We start from the raw sequence: 17,057 nt of genomic DNA, 5'->3' as shown, positions 1-17,057 counted from the left end.
GGTAAAATATCTATTGGAGACTTGCTTAAAAAGTAGGTCATCAGGGTTTTTTTTTTTTTTTTGTGAATATTGCTAGGGCTGGGTTGACAGTATTTCTCATTTTGATGATCTGAAATCAATTCTGAAGTCCAAAGATTGATCTTTTAGTCTGTGCTGCTGTTAATCTTCTGATGCGTGAATAAAGCTTCACTAAACATTATTACAACTCCCACCCAATAATCGCTATTATAATCACGCTTCTGATGAGAAAAAAAGTCCAATCTTTCATGTTCAAATGTAATTTTGGCACTTTTTAATGTAGCGTCACAGATCACTGTCAGTTCAAGCGGCTGCATGAAGCGCACGTGATCATCTCTTCCTCTTTACTAGTTATAATAACACATGTGACATGATTGAACCACAGAAGGGATGTTGAAAGAAATCACCTGTGAGTTATGTCTTATGATTGAATAAATCTGTCATACGTTTTTATGACAGCACCCATTTAAATGTTTATATTTCAACAATAAATTGGAGTAGCTGCATAATATTATATTAATAATAACATAATTTATCTTTCATTTACTCCAGTCTTCAGAGTCATATGATATGATCCTTCAGAAATCATTCTAATATGCTGATTTATCATCAATCTTAGAGACAGTTCTGCTGCTTAATATTTTTTTTTAATAATCCGTGATACTTTTTTCAGGATTCTTTAATGAATAAAAAGTTAAAAAAGACCAGCAGGGATGTGTTAAATTGATAAAAAATGATAGTAAAGACTTATATTGTTAGAAAAGATTTCTGTTTTGAATAAATTCTGTTCTTTTTAACTTTTTATTCATCAATGAACCCTGAAAAAAAGGATCACAGGTTCTAAAAAAAATATCCAAAAGAATCAGGATCGGATCTGAATTGTGAATTTTGGATCAAATTGTGAATCAGAATCAGCTCGATTTGTGATATCGGTGTCAATACCTCACCCTAAATACTGCAGACATAGTAACTTACTCATTTGACAAAAGCTTGTGTTCGTGTTCAGATGTGGCGCAACAGTTACGGTTATTTTTTTAAACAACAATGTGCCCTGCGTGTCCATACATGTCTTTGAAAGTGGAAAAATGCAGAGAAAGATTGAGCAAGAAAAAGGCAAGGGAGTGAGATAAACAAGGAAGAGATGATGGGAAAGGGGGAGTGTTTGTGGTGTGAGAACGAGAGAGCTGGAGAGAGAGAGAGAGTGACAGAGAGGGAGTGTCCGTGAGTTTGCATACAGTATGTTCCCTGTGAGTCTGGATACGGGCTCGCTCACGGGTGTGGGATTGATATCTCCAGGAATCTCTGATGGACATCTGATGGCCATGTCATGCCTGGAAGGTGGGACATTTGTATGTGTGTCTGCATGCATGCTGTGTTTTGTTGTATGTGTCCACGTGTGTGTGTGTGTGTGTGTGTTTAAGAGAATGATTGACAGTAGGGGGATCTTTGCTTGATATTAAAGGGGAAGGAGGGTTTTTGTGGTTGGTAAAATCTCTTCTTGCTTTGGGATTTCCTCTCTGTCTGTTTCCTTTGTTTGTCCCTTTTCCTTTCCTTTTTCTGTAGCAATTTGCCCTTTTTTATTTTCATGTTGATATATATTGAAGTATAGAATTCAATTCCATCTTGTTTGTGGTTTTGTTGTTTGTTGGAGTGGCTGAATCTGTGTAAATGTTGTGAGTGTGTGCTAGTCAGCTGTTGAAGGCACAGTTGCTGCAGACGCGTGTGTGTCGTGGCAGAGCTCTGGCCCGTGTGCTGTGGACATCAGAAGTGTGTTCGCCCAGATACCTCATGTTTTCTTGTTCCCTGGCGCTCTCTTTGTTTTTCTTTCTCCCTCTGTATGATATTTTCAGCATTATTAAGTCAGATGTAAATGATTGTTTTAGAGCAGTAGTAGATCATTTTAATGGCAAACTCCCCTTTTGCATTATGTTGCGTCTACTGTCACCTAAAAAAAAAAAAACTATTGAGGAATACTTTTGTATGTTATTAAATTAATATTTTTCAACATCAAACAATTAGTTTGAATAGTTGTTTTATTGTTTTATCACTTTGAATTAATTTAGTCATGACTCATGACTACTAATTTAAAAGGATTAAGCATATATCAAAATATTTTTAATTATTAAGATATATATCCCTGTACTTGATAATTAAAAAATGATAATAATATATTACTAGATCATGCTGCAACTCATTATGTATAATTTTTACTTTATTTGACCAACTATTAGCTATTGATGTTTGTTTTTTTCTGGCATACACCAATATAATTTTCTGGCATGCAACAATAAATAGATTTCTGAACTCATCTACCTAAATGTTGCCCTACTTCTGCAGACTTTTAACGATGAGTGAATTTTCAGATGGAAGAGCAGATCAAGCAGTAAATCGGCCTCATTAGAGAAAGACGCAGGTTTGTTTTTGCATAACCTTTGATTTGGCCCAAGATGCTGCCTCCATGCCAATTTACTGGATTTCTTTCTTTTTCTTTTTTTGAAGTTTGAAAATGTGGTCTGGCCAGATTGATTAATAAATAGATGTTTGGCTTTTCTATTTTACTGCAAAATGAAGGAACAGAATTCTGATTGGGAAATTTGATTTTGAAGTCTGAATGGATTTCAGATTTAACTGGCACTTACTCAAGCCAGTTAAACCAGATGTAGTGTATGAAGTATGCAGTGTCAGTGAGGATATGTGTGTAGAGTTTGTTTGTGTAACTTTAGCCATGTATGCGAGTTGTTCATTGATATACAACTGAGACCCTGTAGCTATGCATGGGAGACCTACATAACCCCTAAGTTCAGAGTTAACCTATATATAAACTAGTGCTAAGACATGTAAGACAATTATAGCAGCCATGTGAAGCAAAACAACATTATAGACGGTCACATGCACCACCGCCGCTAGTTGTTGGTCCGATTTAGTTTGAATTATTCATGATTTCTTTTTATTAATAGTGTTTTGTTTATTTTGTATCTCTGGAAAATGACTAGTTTTAACTTTGGTTTTAATTTGGTTTTAATTGACTAAATTGTTCCATATGCCTATGATGACAGGGAACCTTAATATATGATCAGAAAAACTGTAGTCATTATACGGTTTGGTCTTTTTGACCAAATACACTAGTATTCTCAAAATCAGGATTTGGAAATTTTGTGTTTTCGTTCAGAATTTTGTTCACATTTATAGTATCAGATCAATTCTTTTATACTCATGTCTTTATGTTTTTAGTTAATATTAATTAATAAGATCTTCACATATGAGAACATTTAACAAGGTTGCAGTGTGTTGTTGTTCTTGTTAACCTTGATTCTGTTTTGGTTATTACCCTCCATGACCTCCTCGATCCTGTAATACTACACACACCTGTGCTTCTGGTATAGGCATTGACATCGCCTACACTTTGACCCCCACGAGGAGTTCTCACGCTTACTGTCTGCCACATTCCTTGCTGGTCATTTTACAGCATGCTAAGTGCTATGTTACTTCAGACACCACATGACAGTCACATACTTATGTAGTATCACATGGTTTCTGAAGAACATCTGATATTTTCTTAGAATTTCTATATATCTTAAGCTTTTGTTGTGACACTTCTGTAACTGTTGAAAGGAAAGAGGATGAGGGTAGGGTATTTGGGTTAGTTTCAGTTTGTGCCAGATGTTAGGCTAAGTATTACAATATGTTGTGTATATTAATACTTAAATGGTTCACCAGGTTATTGTTGCCCAACCGTAAGGCAGTTTAATATCCCATCCACCGCTAGAGGGCGCTGTTTCTCTCTTTGTAAACAGTCCTGTTCGCTAAACTGTGATTGTCCAGAGCTAGCAATTTGCCATCTCAGCAGGTTAGCAGCACCCAACACAATTCACTTTAATCAGATTGTATTTAGATTAGCACACGACCACACGTGATTAAACGCTCATATTAAACAACACTCAGTAGGACTGTATAGCAGTGAACTCAATCACTTCTGATGGTACAGGAAGTCTGATTAGTTTTTTCTTTGGCTAGGTTTTCTGCTGAGTCTCTGTCTGGAAATGTAATTTGACTTTGCTCTTTTTTTTATTTGCTCTTTTTTCCCCCCTTTTTTATATAGAAGGTATACCTCGGTTTTAAGAAAGAATATCCCTTTGGTGGCTGTTTTATAAGGATCTTGTGGTTTAATGTGCAATTTAGACTAAATCTGGTATAGATAATATGTAATTCAGTGGAAGGCTAGATCTGTGTTTGACATCTACCAAAAGCCAATAGACATCAACCTGTTTCTGTGCAGGCGAGGTGCTTGTGCTTTTGCATCTAGGCTTAATTACCTGTAAATGAGGGCATCTGTGTGACTGTGTGTGTCTGTCTGATAATCTGGGTTTAGAGATTAACCTGAGATGAGCAAGAGGAGCCAAACACTGACCAAAACGATGGTGGGATAAAGAGGATGACGGTGCGCCCTCATTTGCATCCAGAGAGGTGGAGAGATCAGCAATAGCTTCACAACTGCGCTCTCTCACATAACCCAATATCAGATCCCCAAAAACTGTCTGAAGTAACACATGAAGACGTCTGTGTTAACAGCTTGAGATGTTTTTTAGTTTATTAATGTTTTTTTTTTCTCTAACCGCCATTGCTTGAAACATCAGTTCTCCAACATCTGAAACTTTCTAAACTGTGAGTCCCTGTATAGTAGAGAACATTTTTGCTTGTTTTATTATTTAATTTTAATATTGTTTTATTATTTTATATTGTATTATATATGATTTTTGATTAATAAGATAATTAACACTTTACAGTAAAGTTCCATTTGTTAACTAGTTAATAACCACATTACAAAATACTTCTAAAGCATTTATTAATTTTAATGTTAATTTACTAATACATCAGTAAAACCAAAGTTTTATCTGTTAATATTATTAAATGATCAGAGCAAACATGACCTAAAAATGCATTAACTAATGGGACTTCCTTGGAAAGTGTTCCCTTAATATTTACTAAGCAGGTCTAAATAAGAACATTTAAAAAATGTTCATAAATAAATAAATTCACAGTAAATGAACATTATTTATGAACATTAAAATGATTTAATGTTCATAAATAAATAAATAAATAAAGTTCATAAACATAAATTTCCTTTTCTTATTCTTTTTTAACAAAAATATACATTTTTTGATCATTTTTTAATAATGACCATCTAACATTTTAAACTTTCTAAATTGGGAGTTCTTGATGTTGATGAATTTACAGAGTAGCAGATCATTTCTTTTTTTTTTCTTTTTTTTTGGCTTGTTTTAAATATGCAACCCTGTGTGTAATCTGACACTCTGCAGATTGCGGCTTTTGTTTGCGCAAATCAATTCAATTCAAGCAGCCTCATTCAAACAGACCAAAAGAAAAGAGTGTGGAGAGGAGGAGAGGGGTTTGTCCTCTGGAGGTCTACTGAGAGTCCCTCATGTGCTGCAAAGATCAAGCCCCGCCCACTACCCCCCTCCCCCTCCCAGGACTGAAGACAGGAGGGCAGGGGACAGATCTGAAGTTGGCGGATGAAGGGATTGGGTGAGAGGGAGGGGGTCAAATCTAGGACCGCCCCCAGGACAGCTCCGGGCCTGAGGATCCTTCAGCACGCTGACATATGCTCAACACCTCTCTATCGTGCATGTAGTGGACTGCTGCTTCCAAGAGCGGGATGCCAACCTTTGCACCTGCAAGATGGGCAACACTCCACCCTCACAGCTCCAGTCTTCGGCCCTGGATCCAACCCAGACCCCCAGCAGCAGGAGCGAGTGCGGCATCAGACGCAGACTGCTGGCCTCGAAGGTCCATCAGAGACCCGAATCACTGTGGACCCCTAAACCAATGCTAAGAGTGGAGGGCAAAGGATCACAAGGGGACACACTCACACGCTCTCAGTCCTGTTGCAAGAGGAACTCTCTGTCTTGCTTTCCCTGTGAGTATAAGGCAATGTTCGTATGGTTTTGAATGTTGTAATAGGTTGGCTAGTGTCATTCTAGAGAATTTAGTCGCTAGTTTAGTTTGATGAATGGAAACGTCCAAATAACAGTCCAATGACAACTTGACAGCACTAAATATGTGTTGAAAAGGTTATTTAAAGAGAGCTCATCCAATCTTGTATGACTTTCTTTCTTTTGTGGAACATAAAAGAAGATATCCTGAGAAATGTGAATACAAAATCTGATTAGGCAGCACTTTTTCTGAACTTTTAAAAGTCTTTGCAAACACCATAGCGGCTGTGCTTGCTTGTGTCAGAACACGCCGTGTCCGCTGTCATCGTCTTTGGCGTGACTGCTTTTGTCTGAGGCTTATAAGCCAATCGGCGCACAGATTGTTCTGTTAAGACTTTGTGACCTTTGACCTTTAGAGATGTGACTGAATATCTTTGGCTTGACCCCTTGGGGCCCCTTCTCTTCCTGTCCTTAATAAGGTTAGCTTCATTCACTCAGTATCACGCCGAAGGCCATTTATTGATCTTTCATAGCATCACACATATGGACGGTTGGCCGTTCATGATTTACCAATATATGCGATCAATGAGCGACTCTAAAGGTTATAGTATGAAGTGTGCCGGAAAAGTCAAGTGCAAAAGGTGAGAGGCTGATAGATGTGGATGTATTTATGGTGGAGCTGTTTAAGCCCATTTTGAAGAGTCTTTAATCATGCATAGTGTTTAGTTGTCTAGATTAAACTCTTTAAACATATGTTAGCATGTATTGATTGTCTATAATGAGTCATATCAGATGCTCAGATACAGTAGAGTGATAAGAAACAGAAGAGATCTGACCCAGATGCCCATGGGAACCCATGACAATAGGAAACAGCTGACTGATCTTTCCTGATTCTGATGGAAGGGACAGAACTGACCCAGATACAACGTCCCATCACCTCACCGAGTCAATTATTATCTGATGAAACCAGTGAAGGGGAGGAAATGGAACGGAGAGGTGAAGAGGGGAACAATGAAGGAGTGTGAATGAGCTTCAGATTGAAGAGGGAGGAGAAGGTGTGATATAAAAGATGGAGATACTTTATAATGCAGTTTATAAGAACGACAAAAAAGGCTTTAATGGAGGTTTTAGACATACTGTATGATTGATACTGTATAGAGATAAATGGATATGGCAGTGACTACAGAAAAAAAGAACATTTGTTAGGAAAAAAAAGCTTTGAGTCCAACACAATACGTTATGCCTGTTTTCTGCATAGTGAATGATAATATGATCAAATCCCATAGACTCACATTAAAGTCACAATGAAACGGATGTAGCGATCTTTTCTTGTGACATAAATCCAAGTGTAATAGATTACGGAAAAGGAAAAAAATTAGGGTTTGATTCTATGTATCGGTTGTTGATTGAATTTTGAGATGTGAGCATTGCACTCAAAAGTGGAGTCAGATGAAGGCAAGCTTGCAGGCGGGGGTTTAAACAGATTACATGATTGGAGAAGTCCTGCATACATCACCTGAGAGAAGTCTTTCATTGATTAAACAACAACGTAAGGTCAAAACATTCTTTAAAAATGAAACATGCACGGTTGAATTGCTCACAATAATGTCTGTAACATGCATTTAGAAAATAGAAATTAGCTGAATTTTATTTTCATGCAGACTTATATAGAGATGAGACTTTTGACTTGGGCCATTAAGCATCCACCTAGTACCCACCCATAAGACCCTAGCAATTTATTTGGATGGGCTGCATAGCATTGCCCTTTTGCACAGACAATAGTACTCGACTCATGTTTACTTTAGACGGTTTGTATTTCATTTAGTAATAAATGATTTAACAAATGTATTAAAAAAATATACATTTAATTTTAAAATATTTACTGCATGGGCTGTTGTGGCCTAATTGTTTCTTCTCAAGAAAGGTGCTCAGTGTCTGTAGAGTTTAGTTTTAAAGTTGATCTGGGTTGCTCTAGTGTAACTGTAGAGCCGATGGTCTGAGCTAATGTATTGTGACAGCTCAAGATGCTCCATAGATCAGCTCTGCATTGTGTTTAGCACACTACTGTCATGCCCTGCTGAATTAACAGTCTTAGTATATATAAGTGTAAACTCACACTCTCTCTCTTTCCTCTCTTTTGCCAGTTATTTTTCTTTCTTTCTCTGAATCTTGTATTGTTCTGTGACACTTGTCATGGATGAAGTAGGGTTACAGTATAAGACGCTGAGCAGGTGTTTCACAGATCTCTGCTAAGCCGAGCTCAAGCATTGTGGCCAGGGGTTGGTCAATTGTTCTGTTTATCCTCTCGGGACTGACAGAAACTGGCAGGAGCAGACACTGAATAATGAGACATGTTTAAAGAAATTCATTTCTCAAAGGAGTTGGAAATCGGAGCCAAAATGCGTTGTTGGCAGAAGCGATGGGAAAATCATAGAAGATGGATACCCTTGAGAATCTGAGAGACTGATGTACAGTAGATAGTCAAAGCAAAATACTGTCCATGAAGTGTTACAGAGTAGGGCTGGGTGATAAAACGCTAACGATAATTAGCGCAATATCATTTTCCTCAATACAGTTATAACAAAAGTGTGATAAAATGATAAAAGCGGAACGAAACAGCACTATTTGTCGCGGTGATTCAAATTAGTTCATACCAGATAAAACAGAAAGCACTGACAAACAGGAGAAACATTGTGCCATGAACGATTCAGTTAGAAGGCTTTTCAATCTACAAATCACCATCATTTACCATGGATTTACTGTAGTAACACTAACTGGTCGGCCCACATTGTACAGCGTCTCACCGGGAAAACTCTCGGTGCTCCAGATGGCCAGTCCACCCCTGAACTGCACCATGGTATTATGGCAGAAATGTGGTATATTCATATTGAATGTCATTATATTATTAATTTAGACATGTATTAAAGAAGTAATTGAATATGATTACAGTATTTTTTGTTAAGCTATAGCATTTGTATTTATACAATAAAAGGCTATAATTAGGCATAACAAAAAACATTTGGTTACATTTTACCATGGTAGTGAGGTGTAAAAAAGTAAAATTCCAACTCAAACAGGCAGAATATTTAAATTTGACCTTATGAGATCTCAGTTTTTACAATGTTAATGTTTTTGTTAATGAACATAAATGTACATCTGCATCCTAACTCAAGCTACTGCTACTGTCAACTCATGCTACTCTCAAATGTGTTTTTCTAAGAGACAGAACATATGATATTATTAATATTGCAGCCTGCACTGCAAACTGTGCCGAAGAATATTCAACCTCAGATTTGTGAGATGTTCCTCTTGTGTTTGTCATGTTCTGATAATAAAGAGTTGTTTAAACCACAATTAACTGTCTGGTTTCTACAGCTTTCACTTATCAACTTTGAACTTAAAAGAAAGATTTAACATTGATTGTGATAATTATCGATATCGACTGATATGAAAATGTTTATTGTGATAATTGTTTGGGCCATATCGCCCAGCCCTATTAGAGGTACCAGGAGTATCTAGGCCACCAATTCAATATTATAGTCATCATCCAGTTCCTAGAGGATGATTATGATGGCGAACGAGTACCTGGATTTATCCAGCATTTGTCCGTTAAGCATCGTTTGAGACTCCAATATAAGAGCATGTATTGGCGTGCACATCCTGGCCCCAGCGGCCACCTCAGGGCAGATTAAGGATGACTGACTGCCCTGATGACCATCAGACCCCTGCTTAAGGAGGCCAGAGTTATTTTGGTCCGTTGCTATTGTTTGCAGCGGTCCTTGTATCCTTAATCTCAGTGAGGAATTGTGGGTAGCCTTAGCCCCTTGCTGTGAAATGTGAATACAAAAAGGCTTCGTCTTTACCCTGCCTAACTAACTCTTACAGTTCAGTTCTGCAGCATGACAAAGGCACTTTGTTAATCGTCGAATCCCCTCAGGCATGCACATATAACCCCTGCTGATGGCAGGACGGGGACAAAAGAAACCTCATTGCTTATGTTACCATTCCTTAAAGACAGGTGGATTCTCTCACTCCTTTCCTTTTTTCATCTCCCTCTCTTTCTGTCCCATTGCCTTTCTCTCTTTCTGTCTTTGTCCCACCCCCACCTCTTTCAACATATGTTTCCCTCCGTCATTAAGAGTAGGGGTGGAGCTACTCAACTGTAAAGAAGTGTCACTGTGTGAGGTCAGTGTCCTGTGTTTTTTGAGGAGGACTGAGAGCTGTCAATCATTGTGGAAGGCTGCTGCTTTTGTTTTTTAGATGACAAGAGGGTTACAACAAACTCTAACACCAAGGGCCCTATCTTGCACCCAGCGCAATTGACTTTGTACACCGACGCATGTATCATTCCTATTTTGCACCCGACGCAGAGCAGACTTTTCCCTCCACAGACGCACGTCGGTAAATTAGGAAATTAACTTGCGCTCCCGGAGGCGGTTCAGCGAAAAGAGGAGGAAACGTTCCCTGATGCTATTTTGCAGGTTTAGAAAACCATACATTATTACAAGGAAAAATATTAACACACGAGGGAAATCATTGTTGTGTCCATGAAGATGTGAAAAAATAGGCATAAATCTAGCTTACACATTTACCCAAATTATTACAAACCTGTTTAACCGAAGCTAATTTGGGTGGGTTTCTCCATCCCCATACAATGTAACTTCTCTGTGTTTTACGGCCCTGGCGAGAACGTCGGTCTCCTCGGCTGTGAACCGCTCCTGGCGTGCGCCTGCAAATCCGCCATTATAACAGCAATCCGCCATGGAACAAGCGCGCCTGCTTTTAATGGGAATGTGAGATGTCGCTCTGATTGGTTTATTTCACGTTACGCCCAAACCACACCTATGAATAATGAAGCTACTTCAGACCAAACCATTTTAGTTTTGCGTCGGGCGCAAGAGTCATTTATCCCGCTGGTATAATAGCAACAGCGCCCAAGACCCGCCCACAAAGTTACTTGCGTTTCGCGCTTGATACTTGCGTTTCAGATCGTTAAAATAGGGCCCATAGGGTTACAACAAACTCTAACCCCAAGTATTAAGCACTGTGTCTATGGCCATGAATTATACCTAAAACTGTATGACTTGTTGAGGTGAGATATTATTTTTTAACCAATCATACTTATGATTTTCATACATTGGACAATAAACAGGGCAAAACGACAGGTCACCACTAACAATTAAGAAACCTCTATGGGTATCCCTTCAATAGCCTTATAAATGAGCTAATAAATAAATTGTAGCAAAGTAATGGTGGGACCCCACCCTACATTATTAATACTAGATTGTTAAACACAAGTAAAATAAAATGCATCCATTGCACAAAGGCATTTTGGCATTCATGGCACAAACAATTTTACATTGTGTATATGTCTCACATAATATGTCATTGCTATGCATTAGCTAGGGTCTTCTGGATGTTCCTAGGGTTTTTGAAGATGGTGGCCAAGTCAAAAGAGCCTGCCCTTAAGACTCTATGATACTCTATTTCATAGTTCTCAGTGTAAATCCATGTTTTCTTTTTGTTTTTAGTTTTTTTGAAGAAATGGCACCGATATGGATATTTTTGGGTGAACTAACTCTTTTAGTTGTAAATCTTAAATGTAAATGTTTGAGTGGTCTATTCATCACAGGCCAGGCTCTCCAGTCACATGCACTGCATCTGTAATGGGTCCTAAATTATTTAACTTTAGAGAACATCTTCATGTGGCTCTTTGTATTGTGTGTTGGTTGAGGGTGACAGGAGGTCACTACTGTCATGTTGAGACTGGAATGTAATTGTTTGTAATTGTTTGTGTGTGTGTGTGTGTGTGTGTGTGTGTGTGTGTGTGTGTGTGTGTGTGTGTGTGTGAGAGAGAGAGAGAGAGAGAGATTAAAAAATGGCTCACTCCTGCTCTGCATACACTTCTGTCACATTAGTGCCTCTCCATCATGATAAGACTGGGTCTAACTGAGTCTTTCGGGCTTGTTTGGTTTAGTTTAGGTACTAATTGGGCCTGCTGTTCCATCATGGCAGCTGTAATTAAGTTTTGGTTGGTGGATTAATCGCTTTAGGGGATTGGGGGTTAAGACTAGTTTTATTTAGTGCTGGACATCAGGTGTTTGCGGAGTAGAAAGAGGGAGAAGAAACAAATTATGGATTTGGAGTTAAAGTGATTTCCAGGCATAGGAAAAAAATCTTGGGAATTAATAAAATTTTAAAAAGTGATTGGAAAATCATTGATCAAAATGTGTGTCCAGTACTGTTATCCTGCATTTATTGATCACATTTTTATGCCTTGCAAACCTAAACGTTGTTGTTAATTCAAAATCATTGTGTCAAAATTGTGAGACTGATTTGTGATCATATTAAAAATATCTGTTAGATCTGGTTGGGGAAAAAAATCAGTAATGTTTTGCAGCAAGTGTATATGAATTAATAGCTTTTATGGAGTTACATTGCAGCCATATAATTTCTAGATGGAAAAACTGAAAAAATCACTCTTTGTAAATTGCAAAAATATGTGCGTTTATATATATATATATATATATATATATATATATATATATTAGGGCTGTCAAAAGATTAATCGCGATTAATCGCATCCAAAATAAAAGTTTGTGTTTACATAACATATGTGTGTGTACTGTGTATAATTATTTTCTATATATAAATACACACACATGCTTGTATATATTTAAGAAATATTTGCATACATATACTGTATATATATTTATATAGTTTATATTATATATAAATATAATTTTTTTATATGTAAATAACACATTTTTCTTAAATATATACATGCATGTGTGTGTATTTATATATACAAATTTAATTATACACAGTACACACACATATATTATTAAAAACAAACTTTTATTTTGGATGCGATTAATCGCGATTAATCTTTTGACAGCCCTAATATATATATATATATATATATATATATATATATGTGTGAATATGTTATATGTGTGTGTGTGTGTGTGTATATATATATTAAATGGGCCAGTGCCATTGCCAGCAGCTGATCTGTGTTGTGGTTTTCTCCACAGATACAAACACTGAACCACACTGTTGTATCCATCTCTACCTGTGTCTTATTTCAGGTCTGTTAGTCATCGCACAGCACACTACAGTACGTTTCCTCTGTGAGCAGGGTGTCAGGTAATTAGGTTGCAGGTCATCTCTAAGCAGAGGCTCAGATTCAGAGCATGAGGTCTGACAGGCGGCACATTAATTGATCGGTTCTCCAAAGCCGTATGTCTTAAATGTGCTAAATGACGTTAGACGAAAGGTCAACAGGGGTTAAAAGGCGGGGACAGGCTACTTTCACCCACCATTAGAGATAATTGAAGTGAATTATTTTGGATCATTTATACAGTGAATGCCAGGCCAGCCCCCATGGCCATGGAAAACAAACCTGTTCTTTTTTTGCACTGATTTGTCAGTGTATCTGATTTAGTCTTCCATTATTCACTTTTCACTTTCCATTCAGCTCTAGGTTAGGTTGTATTACAGTAAAGTCTCCAGTTTATATGTCATGTGTTGAAGACACACACACACCTCAGTAACAGGATTGGGACGCAGCAGGTGTTTGTGATCTTGAAGCGGACAGGTGAATCAACAGCAGCTGATTTAGCTTGAGCTCAATCTTTAATTAAGTCTCATTAACTCTGATAAATAGGTCTGCCAGTTGACCAGCATTTTATTCATCTGGCCACATAAAAGCTCTTTAGCTTTGTTCACACTGCACACAAATCAGATTTGTTTCTTACCATGTGATCTTTAGGACTGATTGTTTGCACTGTTGAAGTCAGGTTTGTTCAGACAGTGTGCAATATCTGATATATAATATATCTGATATCAGTTGCTGTCAACTGTGACAAATGCTTTGAATATGTCACAGAGCAACATGACATGGTCTATAAACTTAGAGTTTTAGTCCAAGCTTGACCTTGCAAAGACCTTACCCTGGAATTACATATAGAAAATCTCTACAGGGTGGGATTTTTGAATGCAAGTGTAAATGATATGGTTCATAACAGCCTCTGAGAGAGTTGTGGTCCTGTAATGATGGAGAATAGGGAGGAGAGATTTCCACCAGAACTCTGTGGCTCCTCAGAGACTTGCTGTGAATGAAGAGAATGAGAATAGAAGGATTTAGGCAGTGTGAGTGTCAAAGCTGTGGACAGAAGATGGGATGCTACGTGAGCCCTATTAAATGTTGTTCCCTTAATGCTGCTTGATCTGCACAAATTCACAAGTATTGTTCTTATATGCCGAACATGAAATGAACACAGAGTGACTGCACTGGAAACTTGACTTACAGAATGAGCCATTTAGAGGAGAGTGAAAGTTTTGTTCAAACCTATTGTAACCACTAGATGGCGCTGATTATACAGTGTTTCGCAGTCCTCTTGACACCTCTGTCTTGGAAAGGCATTTTAAACGTAACATTAACTTTATTATTTACATTGTCATTGACATTGTCCAACATTTATTATTCAGTGTTTTTTTTTTGTATTGTTTATTTATAGACTAATACATTTGATTAATATTTTGAATTAGCTTTAATTTAAGATTTAGTAATTTTATGTACTTTTGTAATTTTTTATTAGTTTCTGTTTTATATATATTTTATATAGCTTTAATTAAAAGTTAAAAGTAGTTTTTATTTGTTTTATTTTTAGTACTTTTAATGCTTCAATTATGTACTGAATTCAGTGAAGAAATTATTATAATTACATCAACCTACGAACTAACTAACTATGAATGCTATTTGCATTCGGTGTTGCAAAGATGTACACCTATTTGGATACAGAGGATTGCTTTTGTTGTTAAAGAGAAATATGTGGGCCCTCTCAAAGGTAATCCCAGAAGCGTTTTAAAGTTCAATATTTGATCAGTGAATTGCCCAGACTCCTTTGGGACTCCTCAGAGGGAGAGGCAGGTTATAAAAGTGGACTTAGGATCTATATGAAATGAACTCTCTTTTAACATCTCTGGCGCTTCATCATATTGATAGGACACAGGAGAGGAGGAGGAGGGGAAGATTTGAGTGATTTCGAGCCCCTTCTTTCATCTTTCCCTGCATAATTCAGAGAGAGAGGACAGGTTTGTGGGATAGGATTACTGGATATACAAACCCCTTTACACAACCCCTCACCCTTGAGCTTGCACTTGAGGGGCTATTTGCCACTTAACGAAATGAGTCTTTCCAAATCCAGGTGTCCTCAAAGATTGTATATTTTCTCTGCTTCAAGATGGCTAAATGATAGCCTTGTCGGTAAATTAGCCTAAATTGTAACGATGGATAATTAAGCACTATGTGTTTTAATGTGGAGTGAAAATCCACAGCACTATCATGGCAGCTGTCTTACTTATTAAAAGCCTGTTAATTTGCACATCCCCATGCTCATGCTTCCATTAAGAGTCTCTATGGACTGATCCGTAATTGTTATCTCTCCCAATTTTCCTCTTTATAGATATGTCTCTACCTATGTGTGTGAATGTATGTCTGTCTGTGTGTGTTAGTAATGCAGCATATTTATGCTCTGAATCCCTGATCTCTCGTGTTAATGACAAAAGGGATAGATTGGTGTCCCGTTGGTGCATCCTGGCATCGTCACGTCCTGTTTCCACAGCAACAATGACTCCATCTCCTCCCTGAGGCTGAGGTCTCAGTGGAAATCTGACTAAAATAATGTTGCAGATCCCTCACATGGTTGCATTTGACTAATTGGCTGTTATATTCCTCATTTTCTCCCAGTTTTATCAGTTTGAAGTGTCCTATAAGAGCTCTGTTACTCTTGGCAAATTCCTTTTGTTGTTTATCAAATCCCGGGGTTTGTCCAGACTCTGATGAAGTTTGAACTCCGGATGCAGACTGTGACTTAATCATGCACCATTTCTCTCCATCGACTACCGGTTCCTGCCTATGGTGGCAAATATGGGTCATTTTGCTCCAGTCCATTGGAATCACACATATTTACCCCCCGTCCCCAGAGATCCCCCCTCATCATGATTACAAGCTCCATGGGAAATCTAGCTCCATGCTGCTTATTGTCTCCTAATCAGGCCTAGCCATCCTGCAGCTCATTGCTTTTGACGCTCTTCGATTTCGTCTCACCCTTATAAGGGTCAGTGTTGATTGGCTGAGCAACATTTGCTAGGTTGGATGAGCATTGGCCATTGTGGAGCGAAGTAGGTTAGATTCACTTATCCATTACATTAATGCAGACTAGAACCTTACCAACCCCTGATGATCCATTAAAATTCTGGAGCTAATACTGACAAACCTGAAAACTTAAGGTGCCCTTTTATTCTTAAATATACACTGCCATACAAAAGGTTGGGGTCAGTAAGGTTTTTACAATTTAAATGAATACTTTTATTCAGCAAGGATGCATTAAATGGTTCAAAAGTGATATTAGACATTTATATTCTTACAAAAGAACTCAGTTTTAACTATCTGAGTGTTGATTATTAAATAAGTTTCATTGATTAATTGGTTTTTAATTTATTATTTTCGGTTTCGAGTTTTCGGCCAAGTGCATCCTGAATTTTTTGGTTTTGACCCATAATTTTCATTTCGGTGCATCCCTAATCATAAGAAATATTTCTTAAACATCAAATCAGTATATTAGAATGAGTTCTGAAGGATAATGTCACAGACAAATATTTTAAATAATATTTCACAATGTTTCTGTTTTACTGTGTTTTTGATATACAGTCTTGGTGAGCATAAGAGACTTCTTTCAAAAACATTTTATGTATACTGTATATCAGTTATAATGCACACTGTGGTTAATTACATGATCCTACTGATCAGCCAGACATCTTTTTCAAACGCACTTTTATTTCAAAGAATGGTCTTGATCTTTAATGTTATTGAATTTGTCCCACATATCAAAGCAAATATCACATGTGCATTTGCAGGACGGTCTTTGTCTCAATCTTTAATTTAAGCAGGACTAGACAGAACACGCGACTTGTCCACCCTGATGAATTCAATGAGCTGCATTAGAGGTTGACCATGTGATGAGACAAGCACAGTCTTTGAAGCATCAAATTGACATACTATCCCCATAACCTTTTACAGCC

General features: G+C 37.5%; 1 protein-coding gene across 6 annotated transcripts in view; it reads left to right on the top strand.

Annotated features, from left to right (window-relative positions):
* The window catches only part of nhsl1b (NHS-like 1b), a 112,918-nt gene that overhangs the window by 58,540 nt on the left and 37,321 nt on the right, over positions 1-17,057 (top strand). The window contains exon 1 of one of the 6 annotated variants that reach the window (XM_079887290.1): positions 1,240-1,356. The exons of 4 other annotated variants lie outside the window; for them this stretch is intronic. In XM_079887290.1, coding sequence (XP_079743416.1) covers positions 1,257-1,356 — 100 coding nt within the window. In that variant the 5' untranslated portion in view covers positions 1,240-1,256. Of the gene's footprint in view, positions 1-1,239; positions 1,357-5,573; positions 5,954-17,057 lie in introns of those variants that run through there. One more of the 6 variants, XM_079887293.1, reaches the window with a different exon arrangement.

The sequence above is a fragment of the Squalius cephalus genome (assembly GCF_949319135.1).
Source record: "Squalius cephalus genome assembly, chromosome: 12".
Classification (NCBI taxonomy): domain Eukaryota; kingdom Metazoa; phylum Chordata; class Actinopteri; order Cypriniformes; family Leuciscidae; genus Squalius; species Squalius cephalus.
Note: the sequence above shows the minus strand (reverse complement) of the source record. Positions and strands in the feature narration are given on the sequence as shown.